The 16,812-nt window shown below is 40.9% G+C and overlaps 1 protein-coding gene across 2 annotated transcripts in view; it reads left to right on the forward strand.

The window, feature by feature from the left end:
• The window catches only part of MRPL1 (mitochondrial ribosomal protein L1), a 50,352-nt gene extending 35,937 nt beyond the window's left edge, over positions 1 to 14,415 (forward strand). Inside the window, exons 9-10 of one of the 2 annotated variants that reach the window (XM_075849851.1) lie at positions 13,524 to 13,594; positions 14,086 to 14,173. In XM_075849851.1, the coding sequence (XP_075705966.1) occupies positions 13,524 to 13,567 (44 nt within the window). In that variant the 3' untranslated portion in view covers positions 13,568 to 13,594; positions 14,086 to 14,173. Of the gene's footprint in view, positions 1 to 13,523; positions 13,595 to 14,085 lie in introns of both variants that reach the window. The other variant, XM_075849850.1, reaches the window with a different exon arrangement.
• Positions 14,416 to 16,812: the final 2,397 nt, after the last annotated feature.

Genomic DNA, 16,812 nt, shown 5'->3' on the forward strand with positions numbered 1-16,812 from the left:
ATATATATATCTGCTCTGTTCCTCCTCTATAATATGCTGCCTGCAGATCACGGAGCATGTACAATGTGACAGGTTCCCTTTAACCCCTTCTAGCCAAAGCCATTTGTCAGATTTTCACTTTTGTTTTTTCCTCCCCACCTTCCAAAAGCCATAGCTTTTTTAATTTGGGCTTGTTTTTTGCGGGACGAGTTGCAGGTCAATACGATTACAGCGATACCAAATTTATATAGTTTTTTTTTTATGTTTTACTACTTTTACAAGGAAAAATCTGATTGTTAACCCCTTCCCGCATTTTCACGTACAGTTACTTGATGGGAACTGGTGTTTTAACGCAATTCCACGTAACGTACGTGAAGGAGATGGAGCTGGCTCAGGAGCTGAGCCAGCAACATAACCGTCGGGTGACAGCTGTATGTTACAGCTGGCACCCTGAGGTATCGGCCAGGACCAGAGCTAGCATCCGAGATCGCAGCATGTGAGGAGTTTATAGCCACCGGCACCCCAGCACCGTGATCGCTGGGTTACCGGTGGCTGCAAAGGCGATCGGAGGCCTAATACTTACCTCCTGGTCTGCCAGCAACTAAATCATCCTATGCCCCGCTCGTCGGCTGAGCCCAAAAGGCTTCCGGTACCATCGGCAAGATCGGCGTCATCAGCAGTGGGTGTCCGCTGTATGTTACAGTGGGACATCCCACTGTAAAGGCAGGAACCAGAGCTAGCTCCGATTCCTGCCATTAACCCTTTCAATGCTGCGAACCAATGCGATCGCTGCATCAAAGTGGTTTGTATAAAACAGGCAGCCTGCCATGCGATGGAAAGGCTGGCGACTGCTACTATGGCAACAGGAGGCCTAACAATGGCCTCCTATCTGCCATTACAGAAGCCGTCCGGAGGCGGAGCCTGATCGGCTTGCTGTCAGTGAACAACTGACAGTTCTAATACATTGCACTACATAGGTAGTGGAATGTATTAGAACATCAAACAAACAGTTGGACCTTCAAGTCCCTTAGTGGGACTAAAGAATAGTGTAAAGAAAAAGTGTAGTAAAAATAAAAGTTGTAAAAAATACAATAAAAGTTTCAAGTAATAACATAAAACACAATCGCCCTTTTCTCTTATCAAGTCATTTATTATTGAAAAAAATAATAAAGCCATAGATATTTGGTATCGCTGCGACCGTAACGACCTGAAATATAAAAATATTGTTATTTATTCCGCACAGTGAACGCCGTAAAAAAAAAACCAACCTAACAAATACTGATATAATTGCTATTTTTTGGTCACTTTGTCTTCCAAAAACTGAAATAAAAAGTGATCAAAAGGTCGCATGTACCCACAAATGGTACCTATAAAAACTATAACTCATCTCACAAGAAACAAACCCTCATACAGCTCCGTCGACGAAAAAATTAAAAAGCTATGGCTCTCACAACTTGGCGACAGAAAAAATAATTCTCTTTACAAAAGTAAATTTATTTATTATTTTAGTGTGCAAAAAGTTGTAAAACATAAAAAAGGGATATAAATTAGGTATCGCCGGTATCGGACTGACGCGCAAAATAATGTTAACATGTAATTTATGATGCGTGGTGAACGCTGTATAAAAAGAACTAAAAAAATATGCCAGAATTGCTGTTTTTTGGTCACCTTGGATCCCCCAAAAAAAAAAGGGTAACAAGTGATCAAAAAGTCGCATGTACCCCAAAATGCTACCAATAAAAACTACATCTCGTCCCGCAAAAAAACAGTCCTCCTACCACTACATCTATGAAAAAATAAAATTAGTTAAGGCTCCAATAAGTCAGGAAAGAAAAAATATGCAGTTGTGCCGACCCGAGGGGAACATTTCTTCTGTTTCAAGTGGCGAATTATCAAGGCCCATAAAATTAAGGAAACAGGAAGGGGAGGGCCCAAACATCTGCTGGAAGCGAGGGCGCCCGTATTATACCAGGACAACACTTTCCCAGCAAAATTCCACAAACTGCAAAGATGCCGAGTGTGGACCAAAAGGTGAATAAGTAAGGACCGTTTATTAGTGCGACACCGGCCTGTGCAGAAAGGATTGTGTCACAGCGTAACACACATCTATGGATTATTTTGTGGGGTTTTTTACCCCATTATTATACCACCTGACTATGCCCCTTATATACTCCGCCCAGCTTACATATACCCCCACATTATAAACGGAAACACCAGTAAGACTCCAAACAAAACTACTACCAAGCTAAATCCACGCTCCAAAAGCCAAATGGCGCTCCCTCCCTTCTGAACCCTACAGTGTGCCCAAACAGCAGTTTACTTCCAAATATATGGCATCGCCATACCCAGGAGAACCCTTTTAACAATTTTTGGGGTGTGTGTCTCCAGTGACGCAAGCTGGGCACAACATATTTGCCACTGAAATAGCATATCGAGGGAAAAATTTTAATTTTTACTTTGCACCTTCCGCAGCACAATCATTCATGGAAAAGGCCTGTGGGGTGAAAATGCTCACTACACCCCTTAATAAATGCCTTGAGGGTGCAGTTTCCAAAATGGGGTCACTTCTAAGCAGTTTCTTTTATTATTTCACATCAGAGCCTCTGCAATTGTGATCCAGTACTTTGTAAATTGCCAAATTAGGCCTTAATTCTACATGGTACTGTTTCACTTCTGAGCCTGGTCGAATGTCCAGGCAAAAGATTAGGGCTACATGTAGCGTGTTTCTAAAACCGGGAAACACAGCATAATAATAAGAGAGCGGTCTTGTTACGGTGGCCCAAGCTGGGCACCACATATTGGCATATCTATGGAAAAAATCCCATTTTCACTCTGCAACATCGAGTGCACACCAATTTCTGCCACTCACCTGCGGGGTTAATATGCTCACTACACCCCTAGGTGTATACCTTGAGCAGAGTAGTTTCCAAAATGGGGTCACTTCTGGGGGGGATCCACTGTTTTGGTCCCACAGGGACTTTGCAAATGTGACATAGCACCCAGAAACCAATCCAGCAAAATCTGTACTCCAAAAGCAAATGGCGCTCCTTCGCTTCTGAGCCCTACTCTGTCCCCAAACAGCAGTTTATGACCACATATGGGGTATTGCCGTACACAGGAGAAGTTGCTTTACAAGTGTTGGAGTCCTTTTTTTTATTTATTTGTTGAGAAAATAAACAATTTTCAGCTAAAACTACATCTTATTGAAGAAAAAGGATTTTTTTTTTATTTTCACTGCCCAATTCTAATAAAATCTATGAAACACCTGTGGGGTCAAAATGCTCACTACACCCCTAGATGAATTGCTCAAGGGGTGTAGTTTCGTGAATAGAGTCACTTTTGGGGAGTTTCCACTGTACTGGTACCTTAGGAGCTTTGCAAAAGTGACATGGTGTCAAGAAACCAATCCAGCAAAATCTGTGCCCCAAAAGCCAAATGGCGCTCCTTCCCTTCTGATCCTTGCCGTGTGCCCAAAAAGCAGTTCATGACCACAAATGGGGTATTGCCGTACTCCAGAGAAGTTGCTTTACAAATGTTGGGGTTCTTTTATTTCTTTATTTATTGAGAAAATGAAAAATTTTGAGCTAAAGCTATGTCTTATTGGAAAAAAATGATTTTTTTTAATCTTCACTGCCCAATTCTAATAAAATCTATGAAACCCCTGTGGGGTCAAAATGCTCACTACACCTCTAGATGGATTCTTCAAGGGGTGTAGTTTACTAAATGGAGTAACTTTTTTGGCGTTTTCACTGTTTTTGTCCCTTAGGGGCTTTGCAAATGCAACGTGGTCTCCGCAAACCATTCCTGCTAAATTTTGAGTTCCAAAAGCCAAATGGCGCTCTTTCTTTTCTAAGCCCTGCCCTGTGTCCAATCAGCCATTTATGACCACATGTGGGGTATTGTTTTACTCGGGAGAAATTGCTTTACAAATGTAGTGGTGCATTTTCTCCTTTAGTCCTTGTGGAAATTAGAAAAAATTAGCTAAACATACATTTTCTTTGAAAGAATGTAGATTTTCATTTTCATGGCCTACTTCCAATAATTTCTGCAAAAAACCTGCGGGGTCAAAATGCTCACTATACCCCTACATAATTTCAACAAGAGGTATAGTTTCCAAAATGGGGTCACTTTTGGGGGATTTCCACTATTTTGGCACCGCAAGAGCCTTTCAAACCTGACATGGTGCCCAAAATATTTTCTAATAAAAAGGAGGCCCCAAAATCCTCTAGGTGCTCCTTTGCTTCTGAGGCCTGTGCTTCAGTCCATAAGTGCACTAGGGCCACATGTGGGGTATTTATAAAAACTGCAGAATCTGGGCAATAGATATTGAGTTGCATTTCTCAGGTAAAACTTTCTGTGTTACAAAAAAAATAGATGAAAAATGAATTTCTGCAAAAAAGAAATTTGAAAATTTCACCTCTACGCTGCCTTAATTCCTGTGAAACGTCTAAAGGGTTCAGAAACTTTCTAAATGCGGTTTTGAATACTTTGAGGGGTGACCGTTTTTAAAATAGGGTGACTTATCGGGGGTTTCTAATATGTAAGGCCCTAAAATCTGCTTCACAACTGAACTGGCCCCTGTAAAAATAGCCTTTTAAAATTTTCTTGAAAATGTGAGAAATTGCTGCTAAAGTTCTAAGCCGTGTAACGTCCTAGAAAAATAAAAGGATGTTCAAAAAACAATGCCAAACTAAAGTAGACATATGGGGGATGTTAATTACCAACAATTCTGTGTGGTATTACTATCTGTCTTACAAGCAGATACATTTAAATGTAGAAAAATGCAAATTTTTGCAATTTTTCGCTAAATTTTGGTGTTTTTCACAATTAAATACTGAATGTATCGAGCAAATTTTGCCAGTAACAAAGTCCAATGTGTCACGAGAAAACAGTCTCAGAATCGCTTGGATAGGTAAAAGCATTCCGAAGTTATTACCACATAAAGTGAAACATGTCAGATTTGAAAAAATTGGCTATGTCCTGAAGGCCAAAACAGGCTGTGTCCTTAAGGGGTTAAAGTCTATAGACCACTTTGCATTGAATTATTTTATTTTATTTTATTGCTCATTTGCTTCCTAAATGCAAACTTAAACGACTTTCTAAAATTCTAATTTTGCCATTGTAAAGGCTGATCTAACATGCTCTCCCTTCTCCCTACTCTGTGTTAGGCCTTATTCACACGAACGTAGTCACGGCCGTGATACGCGCGTGAAAATCACGCGCGTTGCACGGACCTATGTAACTCAATGGGGCCGTTCAGACAGTCCGTGATTTTCACGCAGCGTGTGTCCACTGTGTAAAACTCACGACATGTCCTATTCTTGGGCTTTTTTCGCGCATCAAGCAACCATTGAAGTCAATGGGTGCGTGAAAATCACGCGCGGCACACGGACGCACATCCGTGTGCTGCGCGTGATTCGCACAAGAGTTGTTAAATGAAGGGACAAATGAAACCACCTCCTTAATTTCTGTTTATTAACATAAAAACAGAGTGTCATAACGATGTCCTATGCGCGAAAATCACGCAGCCACGCACCAACTACTGATGACACAGCACTGCCACGCCCAAAAAACGCTGCGTTTTTTGCGCGAGCAAAACGCACACGTTCGTGTGACTAAGGCCTTAGGCTTCATTCACATCTGCGCCAGGGTCCCGTTCCATCTGAGCTTTCTGTCGAACCCTTGTACAACTGAGACAAACGGAAGCCATTGGTAATGGATCCGTCACTATTGAAATGAATGGTGATGGAAACAGAAACCTATGGTTTCCGTTTGTGTCTGTCAGGACTCCGTTCCGACGGAAAGCACCGCCAGAACGGAGCCCTAGAGCAGATGTGAACGAAGCCTTAGAGATAGCAACAGGGAGGTGAGGAGGTTGAATAGGTAGATCAAAGAGTGGAGAGGGGGGAACACTTCCAAATGTTCAGGGAAGACAGATCACACAGGCTTGTTAGTATGAGAGTATATATAGGAAGGAAAGCAGCGGGGGAAATCACACCGGCTAGTGTAGAGAGTAAGCTGTGCTGATCCATGAGAGCTAGTGAAGACAGTAGCAAGATGGACACACAGACCTCACATCCAGCCTGTATTACTGGGAGGACATGCCCACAGGATAAGTCTGAAACTAAAGCAGCTTAGAAATCTGAATATCAGGGGGTCTAAAAATGAATAAATGTATGAAGATTGCATCCTTAGTGCAACTATTATGACTCCAGATAACCACTAACCTATATAAAAAATATTTCTTTTCCACAGCCTTTTACTCTATGGCTGTGTGATGAGATGCAGAGGATTTAAACCCTTCCCACTTTGGCCACTTTTGACCTTCCTATCAGAGACTCACTTTTCAAATCTGACATGGTTCACTTTATGTGGTAATAACTCCGGAATGCTTGTACCTATCCAAGCGATTCTGAGATTGTTTTCTTGTGACACATTGGACTTGATGTTACTGGCAAAATTTGCTCGATACGTTCAGTGTTTAATTGTGAAAAACACCAAAATTTTGCGAAAAATTAGCATTTTTTGCAATTTAAATGTATCTGCTTGTAAGACAGGCAGTTATACCACACAAAATTGTTGCTAATTAACATCCCCCATACAGTGAAGGAAATAAGTATTTGATCCCTTGCTGATTTTGTAAGTTTGACCACTGTCAAAGACATGAACAGTCTAGAATTTTTAGGCTAGGTTAATTTTACCAGTGAGAGATAGATTATATAAGAAAATCACATTGTCAAAAGTATATATATTTATTTGCATTGTGCACAGAGAAATAAGTATTTGATCCCTTTGCCAAACAAGACTTAATACTTGGTGGCAAAACCCTTGTTGGCAAGCACAGCAGTCAGACGAGTTTTGTAGTTAATGATGAGGTTTGCACACATGTTAGATGGAATTTTGGCTCACTCCTCTTTGCAGATCATCTGTAAATCATTAAGATTTCGAGGCTGTCGCTTGACAACTCGTATCTTCAGCTCCCTCCATAAGTTTTCGATGGGATTAAGGCCTGGAGACTGGCTAGGCCACTCCATGACCTTAATGTGCTTCTTTTTGAGCCACACCTTTGTTGCCTTGGCTGTATGTTTCGGGTCATTGTCGTGCTGGAAGACCCAGCCACGAGCCATTTTTAATGTCCTGGTGGAGGGAAGGAGGTTGTCACTCAGGATTTGACGGTACATGGCTCCATCCATTCTCCCATTGATGCGGTGAAGTAGTCCTGTGCCATTAGCAGAGAAACACCCCCAAAACATAATGTTTCCACCTCCATGCTTGACAGTGGGGACGGTGTTCTTTGGGTCATAGGCAGCATTTCTCTTCCTCCAAACACGGCGAGTTGAGTTAATGCCAAAGAGCTCAATTTTAGTCTCATCTGACCACAGCACCTTCACCCAATCACTCTCAGAATCATCCAGATGTTCATTTGCAAACTTCAGACGGGCCTGTACATGTGCCTTCTTGAGCAGGGGGACCTTGCGGGCACTGCAGGATTTTAATCCATTACGGCGTAATGTGTTACCAATGGTTTTCTTGGTGACTGTGGTCCCAGCTGCCTTGAGATCATTAACAAGTTCCCCCCGTGTAGTTTTCGGCTGAGCTCTCACCTTCCTCAGGATCAAGGATACCGCACGAGGTGAGATTTTGCATGGAACCCCAGATCGATGTCGATTGACAGTCATTTTGTATGTCTTCCATTTTCTTACTATTGCACCAACAGTTGTCTCCTTCTCACCCAGCGTCTTACTTATGGTTTTGTAGCCCATTCCAGCCTTGTGCAGGTCTATGATCTTGTCCCTGACATCCTTAGAAAGTTCTTTGGTCTTGCCCATGTTGTAGAGGTTAGAGTCAGACTGATTAATTGAGTCTGTGGACAGGAATCTTTTATACAGGTGACCATTTAAGACAGCTGTCTTTAATGCAGGCACCAAGTTGATTTGAAGCGTGTAACTGGTCTGGAGGAGGCTGAACTCCTAATGGTTGGTAGGGGATCAAATACTTATTTCTCTGTGCACAATGCAAATAAATATATATAATTTTAACTATGTGATTTTTTTTTATATTTTTTTTTAATATATAATCTATCTCTCACTGGTAAAATTAACCTATCCTAAAAATTCTAGACTGTTCATGACTTTGACAGTGGGCAAACTTATAAAATCATCAAGGGATCAAATACTTATTTCCTTCACTGTATGTCTACTTTAGTTTGGAATCGTTTTTTTAACATCCTTTTATTTTTCTAGGACGTTACAAGGCTTAGAACTTTAGCAGCAATTTCTCAAGAAAATTTCAAAAGGCTATGTTTACAGGGGCCAGTTCAGTTCCGAAGTGGCTTTGAGGTCCTTGGATATTAGAAACCCCCAAAAGGTCACCCCATTTTAAAAACTGCACACCTCAAAGTATTCAAAACCGCATTTAGAAAGTTTCTTAACCCTTCAGACATTTTGCAGGAATTAAACCAAAGTAAAGGTGAAATTTACAAAGTTCATTTTTTTTTTCCAGAAATTCATTTTGAGCCATTTTTTTTGTACCACAGAAGGTTTTACCAGAGAAATGCAACTCAATATTTATTGCCCAGGTTCTGCAGTTTTAGGAAATATCCCACATGTGGCCCTAGCGTGCTACTGGGCTGAAGCACTGGCCTCCGAAGCAAAAGTAGCACCTAGTGGATTTTGATCCTCCTTTTTATTAGAATGTATTTTAGGCACCATGTCAGCTTTGAAGAGGCCTTGTGGTACTAAAACTGTGGAAACCCCCCAAAAGTGACCCCATTTGGGAAACTACACCCCTCGAGGAATTTATTTAGAGGTGTTGCAAGCATTTTGACCCACCAGTTTTTTTGCAAAAATTTTTGGAACTAGGCCATGAAAATGAAAATCTACATTTTTTCAAAGAAAATGTAGGTTTAGCTAATTTTCTTTCATTTCTACAAGGACTAAAGAAAAAAAAGCACAACCTTTGTCGAGCAATTTATCCCGAGTAAAATAATACCCATGTAGTCATAAACGGCTGTTTGGACACACAGCGGGGCTTAGAAAGGAAAGAGCGCCATTTGGCTTTTGGAGTTCAAATTTAGCAGAAATGGTTTGCGGAGACCACGTCGCATTTGCAAAGCCCCTAAGGGACCAAAACAGTGAAAACGCCAAAAAAGTGACTCCATTTGGGAAGCTGCACCACCTGAGGAATCATCTAGGGTATAGTGAAAATTTTGATCCCAAAGGTTTTTTGCTGAATTAATTAAAATGAAGCCATGAAAATGAAAATTTTTTATTTTTTCCAATAAGATATAGTTTTAGATCAACATTTTTCATTTTTACAAGGAATAGAGAAGAAAAAGCACCCCAACATTTGTAAAGCAATTTCTCCCGAGTACAGTTACTTTTGGAGCGTAGATTTTGCTGGAATGGTTTGCGGACAGCATGTTGCCTTTGCAAAACCCCTGATGTACCAAAAAAAAGTGACCCCGTTTTAGAAACTACACCGCTAAAGGCATTTATCAAGGGGTGTAGTGAGAATTTAGACTCCACAGGTGTTTTTCAGAAATTAAGTGAAAATTTCAATTTTTCCAATGGTCTGCCCATTCACCGCACAATATGTTGTGCCCCTGGAGAATCTTACCCCATAAATTGTTAAGCGGGTACTCCTAGAAATGGTAATGCCTTACTTCTGGACATAAATTGCTGTTTGGGCACACTGTAGGGCTAAGAAGGGAAAGACCGCAATTTTGAGCATGGATTTTGCTTGGGAGTTTTGCTGGTATTTCAGTTTATAATGTGGGGGCATATTTAATCTGTGCGGAGTCCATTAGGGTATAATAAGAGGGTATAATAATGGGGTAAATAATAGAATTATCCATAGATGTGTGTTACGCTGTGAAGCAATCTGTTATGCGCAGGCCGGTGTCGCACTGATAAACCGTTTTCTTTCTTATCCCCCTTTTGTAACACTCTGCACCTTTTGGGGACTTTTTCTCCTTTTGTAGTTTGGGAAATTTTGCTTCTAAAGTTTTGCGCTGGTATAATACGGGCACCCTCGCTTCCAGCGGATGTGCTATGTCCCTTCCCTTTTCTAGTTCCTAAATACTAGGGCCCTGAAACTGAAGGAATGTTCCCCTCCAGCCTGCGAATTGAGATGTTTTTTCATCACCGCATTATTAGTGCCATAACTTTTTTATTTTTCAGTTGATTGAGCGGTGTGCGGGCTTGTTTTTTGCGAGACGGGCTGTAGATTTTATTGGTACCATTTTAGAACACATACGACTTTTTGATAACTTTTTATTTCATTTTTTGGTAAAGGAAATTACCGAAAACAAGCAATTCTGGAATAGTCTTTTATTGGGGGGTTTTTTCGGCATCCACAGTGCACCATAAATTACATGTTAACTTTATTCTGCGGGTCAATACGGTTACGGCGATACCAAATTTATAGTTTTTTTTTTATATATATTTCAGCTTTTGCACAATAAAATCTCATTTTTTATAAAATCATTTGTTTTCTGTGTCGCCATATTCTAAGACTCATTACTTTTTTTATTTTTGCGTGAACAAAGCTGTGTCAAAGATTATTTTTTGCGGGACGGATTGTCTTTTTATTGGTATTATTTTGGAGTAAATGTGACTTTTTGATCAGTTTTTATAGCATTTTTTGGAAGGAGATGTGACCTGAAAACAAAGATTACGGCGTTCACCGTGCGGGATAAATGACTTAATAGTTTTGTAGTTTGTGTCGTTACGGATGCGGCGATACCAATTATGTAAAGTTTTTTTTAACTTTTTACGTTTTTTCCCATAATAAAACACTTACTAAGGGAATAAATGCAGTCTAGCTTTTTTTTTTTTTTTACTTGAAACTTGTGTGATTTATTGTTTTACAACATTTTTATTTACTTTTTTTTTAACTTTTTTTACTTGTCCCACTAGGGCACTTGAGGGCCTGATGCCCCGATCGCTACTCTAATACACTGCACTATATACGTAGTGCAGTGTATTAGCGCTGTCAGTTATTCACTGACAGCAAGCCTATGAGGACACGCCGCAGGCGGGTCCTCATCGGCTCCCGTACAAGGCAGACTCGGAGGCCATTATTTGGCCTCCGATTGCCATAGCAACCCAGCGATTTCAATTGAGCGCAGCATCTGAGGGGTTAATCAGCCGGCTCGGAGAATAGCTCCGGTCCTGGCAGTTACAGTAGGGTGCCAGCTGTATAATACAGCTGTCACCCCGCGGTGATGGTGCCAGCTCTGCTTCTGAGCCCGCACGATCACTGCGACGTAACTGTACTGCGGTTTGCAGGAACACCTTTCCGACAGCGCCGTATATATACGGCGGATGTCGGGAAGGGGTTAAAGCTCTGTAACGGAAAAATAGAGATCCTACCATTATTTATGTGCTGTATATTTCTTGTTTTAGCATTGTTCACTTCACGGCCTAACAAACAAAACCGTTGCAGCTCATTTTGTAGGCTTGATGATCATTGTGTAGGTGTCACCACTGATGTACCTACAACTTTTGTTCACTTAGGGTATGTTCACACGCAAACTCAAAAACGTCTGAAAATATGGAGTTGTTTTCAAGGGAAAACGGCTCCTGATTTTCAGAAGTTTTTTAAGCCACTCGCAATTTTCGCAGCATTTTTTACGGCTGTTTTTGGAGCGGTTTTCAATAGTCAATGAACAATGGCTACAAAAACGTCCCAAGAAGTGTCTAGCACTTCTTTTTCACGGCCGTTTTTTTTACGCGGCTGATTTGAACGGCCACATAAAAAAAACGGCCCATCGGAACAGAACACCATTTTTCCCATTGCAATCAATGGGCAGATGTTTGGAGGCATTCTGCAATACAATAACCCTTGTAAACATACCCTATAAGATATTTTGTTTTCCATCAACTAGAAAAACATTTATATAAGACTGCACCTCTTCGATCATGTCAAAACTCTTTATTACAACACAAAATAATATTAAGAACAAAACTGACAATTTTTTTTATAAAAACAATTCAAAAAGCACATACATGTGCCAAACCCAGAATCCTAACCCCTGTTTGGGTTAAAGAGACATACCACAGATGGAGGTATGCAAATAACCAACCACAGGATACTACATATATGTCAAACAACATAACATGTGCAATAATGAAAAGATTACATGGGTTTATTCAACCATAACGCTACAAACAGGTAATACAGTATCAAAAATTAAAATTGGTAAATTAATAAAAAAATCTCAAAAACAACCATGTTAGATGGTCAATTGCTCCATGTGGGTTAGAGAACCCCACACCACACGTATTGCTGTTCTGGTGGCTTCAGCGTTATTGAAATCCCTCTTACCATCTGTTAAAATAGCCACATACAATGTCGAAAACATGGAGCAAATAATCTAAGGCCGTATTCACGAGAGCATGTTCGGTACTTGATATACGGTCCGTATGTCGGCCGCATTTCCCGGACCGAACACACTGCAGGGAGCCGGGCTCCTAGCATCATAGTTATGTACGACGCTAGGAGTGCCTACTTCGCTGCTGGAAAACTGTCCCGTACTGTAATCATGTTTTCAGTACGGGACAGTAGTTCCATGGGGAGGCAGGGACTCCTAGCATCGTACATAAGTATGATGCTAGGAGCCCGGCTCCGTGCAGTGTGTTCTATCCGGGAAATGCGGCCGACATACGGACCGTATATCACGGACTGAACACGCTTGTATGAATCCGGCTTAACAGTTACATGCTACAATAAGAAAGACGTTCTCCTGAGCCTACATAGGATCCTGTGCTGCTCAAAAAGCCCAATTAGAATTGTTGTTTGGGGATGCAATTTACCTGCTTTTTTAGCATGGAGTGTTGCAGTCTAAAAATCTGTATACATGCGATCGAACTTGTAAATATATCCTATGCACAACAAGTTACCATCCTGCGGTGTTTACTGTCTCAACAGCTACAATATATAGTTAATTTAACAAATACGACGAAGCGCTGAATAGATATGAAATATATGGAAAAAAAAGTGTCTGTGTGTGTAATATATGTATATATATATAACACCGAACACCTCCAATTGACATTTTCCTCAACAACAAATAGATAGTTAATTGTATATTCACTAATGTCAAGAAAAAATACAATATAATAAAGTGAACATCTGCATAAGTAGAATATCACTTCTATATTGCAGGAATCATCTTGTGGAACTAAAACCCTACCTAATATAAAATGCTGTATGTAGAATACATCAAACATATGAATATTGCACCACTCTTAAATAAAAAAAATAGCAGTGATATTCTATTTATGCACATGTTCACTTTATTATATTGGGGTCTTTTTCCATGACATTAGTGAGTGTTCAATAAATTATCTTTTTAAAATGAACTATCTTCAATCATTTGTTCTTAATGATGACATTTTAATTATTTGTTGTTAATCAGCTTGATTGTGAAGACGTCTCCATGCTAGACGGTGAATTGTATCCCTTAATAATACTGTTATCATTGGACTCTCCATGCAACATGGGAGGCTCAGGATAACTTCTTTTTTTTATTGTTGCAGGTAATTGTTCAATTATTTATTCCATGTTTTCGACATTTCCTTGAGTATGTGACTATTTAAACAGACGTATGGTAAGAAGGGATTCACCTCTGATGAAGCCATCCGTTAGGCGCTAAGTGTAGAGTTTTCTAACCCACATGTTGCCATAGGACATCTAACATTGTTGTTTTTGAGATTCTTTGTTCATTTACCAACTATTTGATATTGCGTTTCTTTTTTGTAATGTGATGGTTTGTATAAATCCAAGCATTGTTTTTTATTATTGTGCATATTATGTTGGAGATATATAGAGTATCCTATGGTTTATTTGCCTTCCTTCATGTGTGGTATATCTACTAACCCAACCAGGGGCCTTTTTTGTTTTTATGTAAATTTTCTGTTTCTTTTTTATATTGTACTATAATTAACATTTTGATATGATTGAAGATGTGCATTCTCATATACATGCTTTTCTTGTTGATAGAGAAGTGATACTTTTTTACATGTTGAATTGCAGTCTTATCTAAACATACTTTCTATTGGTGGTGCCCACCTTTTTTTTTTTGTAATTTTATTTTCCCAGGTCCCTTTGTGGAAAGGGCTCTCCTCACCAGCACTACAAGTGAAGCCCTTTTCATCAGTTGCCAGAAATTCTTCCCACAAGAGGTTGAGAACAATGATGAGGAATAAAGACCAAAGTAAAAAGGAGGACTTGTCCTGAACTGACTTCAGGCTGTGGAGTGACGTGGCTGGTGTATATACCAGTGGCACAGTTCAGTGCAACCTGTCATATGCAATGACATTACTGAATGAACTCTCATTACCAGCAAGAGAAATAGACGAGGAGTGTAATGTTTGTTTGGAGATGGGAGTGGAACTCCTTTTCGTTTTGTAATAAATTTATTATATTCTAGTGTGCTTATTTCTTTAAGAAGGTTATTGCTGTATAAATTTTCATATATCAGATACCTCTTACTATTGTAATGATGCTAATGATCATAGAACAAAACAACCTAATTACAGACTGTCCTCTATTCCATTAGAAAAACCTGTTTGGTTTGGCCCATGACCTAAATTTTAACGTTGAATTAAATCATTGATGGGTATTAATTATTTTGATTTGTATTTTCTAAAACTCCTTGTTGCCTAGAATTTAATTGTCCCTTCACCTAAAAATATTTACAATGCAAAGTATAAACTCTGAGATGGCTTCTGCTGTGTCATGAATGTCTGAGGGGCTGCAAACCTCTGAGCCAGAAATATACTCTGTGATTGCAATGAGTTTCTACCACAAGCAAGTGTAGATGAATAAGGCCTTGGCAGTAGGCTCACTTCACATACAAGGGGCCGTTCACATATGTCCAGCGTCTGCTTCAGTTTACCTCCAGCGTGTTGAAGGAAAGCCAGAGGCAAACCGATGCTAGAACGGATCCCATAGCTTTCTGGATGTGGGCTAGGAGCGGCATCCCCGATCAGCATTGCCGGGGATTCTGCTCCGCCTGACGACTACCCTCCGGATTCAGTGGGACAGTCTAGGATAATGGGCGGTTTCCCACTGCTCCGTGCGGCATGGGGTATGTCCCGCTGTCAACTGTGTTTTCGTCCTCCGGACGCAGACACAGTTGAACTTAATACTAAAGCATGGAACGATCTCGTCCCTGCTTAAGAATTAGTTCAGAGCAGAGTGAGCTCCTCCGCTCGCCGAGAATTCCCCAAGCACAATGCTACTTTAAGCACTGTGCTCGGGGAAGCCCTTCAAATCACTGTCCATATATGGACAGTGACATTAGTGGCTATTGATTGAGCGGAATCCCCGTTGCCGATGATCTGGCTGGGGATTCTGCTTCTAGAGGAAACCCCTGAGGTTACTGTCCATATATGGACATTGACGTTAGGGGCTCCTCCTGGAGTGGAATTCCTGGCCAGTGTTGGCAATGGATATTCTGCTCAAGGAGTAGCCACTGATGTCACGGTCCATATATTGATAGTGGCACCAGGGGGTCCTCTATGAGGGAATCCCCGGACACCGCGTCGGCGATGCTGTGGCCGGGGATTCCGTTCAGGGAGTAACCCCTGACATCACTGTCCATATATGGACAGTGGCGTCAGGGGATCCTCCGAGAAGAGATCCCCGGCCACAGCGTCGGCAATTCTCCGGTACCAGTACAGTTGAAACCCCTGAGAAGTGACCCCGGTTTAAAAACTACACCCCTTAAAGGAACAGTGTCATCACAAATATTTTATTTATATGTTAAAGATGTTAGTGCCTTAATATAAACGTTTATTTTCATTTGTGTGTTTGTGTTTTACTGTTTCTTTTTTTCACACTTTTTTTTCCCTATGGGGGCTGCCATTTTTTGTTCCATTTCTGTGTGTGTCGATTAACGACACACACAGACATGGAATACGGCAGCCACAGTCACATAGGGACTGCGAACGGCTCCCGTCCCATTGACTGCCGTGTACGGCGTCTGTGTGGGAACTGCGCATGCGCCGCTCCCACACAGTCCTATTCGAAATTGGCGCCGTCCGGCGCCATTTTCCTGTGGACCGGAAGTCGCGGCCGGACAGTAATATTACTACTTCCGGTCGCGGCTTCCGGACAAGTGCACATGGAACAGCGGCAGCAAAGGGAGCGGACGGGCCGCGGCGGCAGGAGCAGGTAAGCGATTTCAATGTATGTTAGTGTTTGTGTGTGTTTACTACTGCATGTAAACCTACTACACTGTGGGTTACCTCAAAAAATGGCGACACACAGTGTAGGAGGTTAAACCTTTCAAACCCCTCGTTTATCCCGGCACTAGCCAGGATAAAGGAGGGGGGGATGCTGAGCGCTCACTAGAGCGATAGCTTTTAACCCAATGTTGCAATGCTGCAATTTTGGGAACTAGCTCCAAACAGCTCCATCTAGTGACCAAAAATGGGTAGTATTATAAATTTGAAAAAATTTATAATATTTCCTGACTCGCGAAAAAAATAAAAAAAATTTGAACAATGTTTTATCACCCACACACTAAATGTTTAAATTTTAAAAAAAAAACATGTTTTTGGGGCGACACCATGCCTTTAAGGCATTCATCTAGAGGTGTAGTGAGTATTTTGACCCCACATGTATTGAGTAAAAGATAATGCGCAGCAGATGGTGCAGAGTGAGATTTGCAATTTTCTATACATATGCCAATTCAGTGTCAGATATATTGTGCCCAGCATGTGCCACCGGAGTCATACACCCCATAAACTGTAATGTGGGTTCTCCCGGGTATGGTAATACCCTACATGTGGCTGTTAACAGCTGCCTGGGCACTCAGAA

This window comes from Rhinoderma darwinii, chromosome 1 (genome assembly GCF_050947455.1).
Source record: "Rhinoderma darwinii isolate aRhiDar2 chromosome 1, aRhiDar2.hap1, whole genome shotgun sequence".
Taxonomy (NCBI): Eukaryota; Metazoa; Chordata; class Amphibia; order Anura; family Rhinodermatidae; genus Rhinoderma; species Rhinoderma darwinii.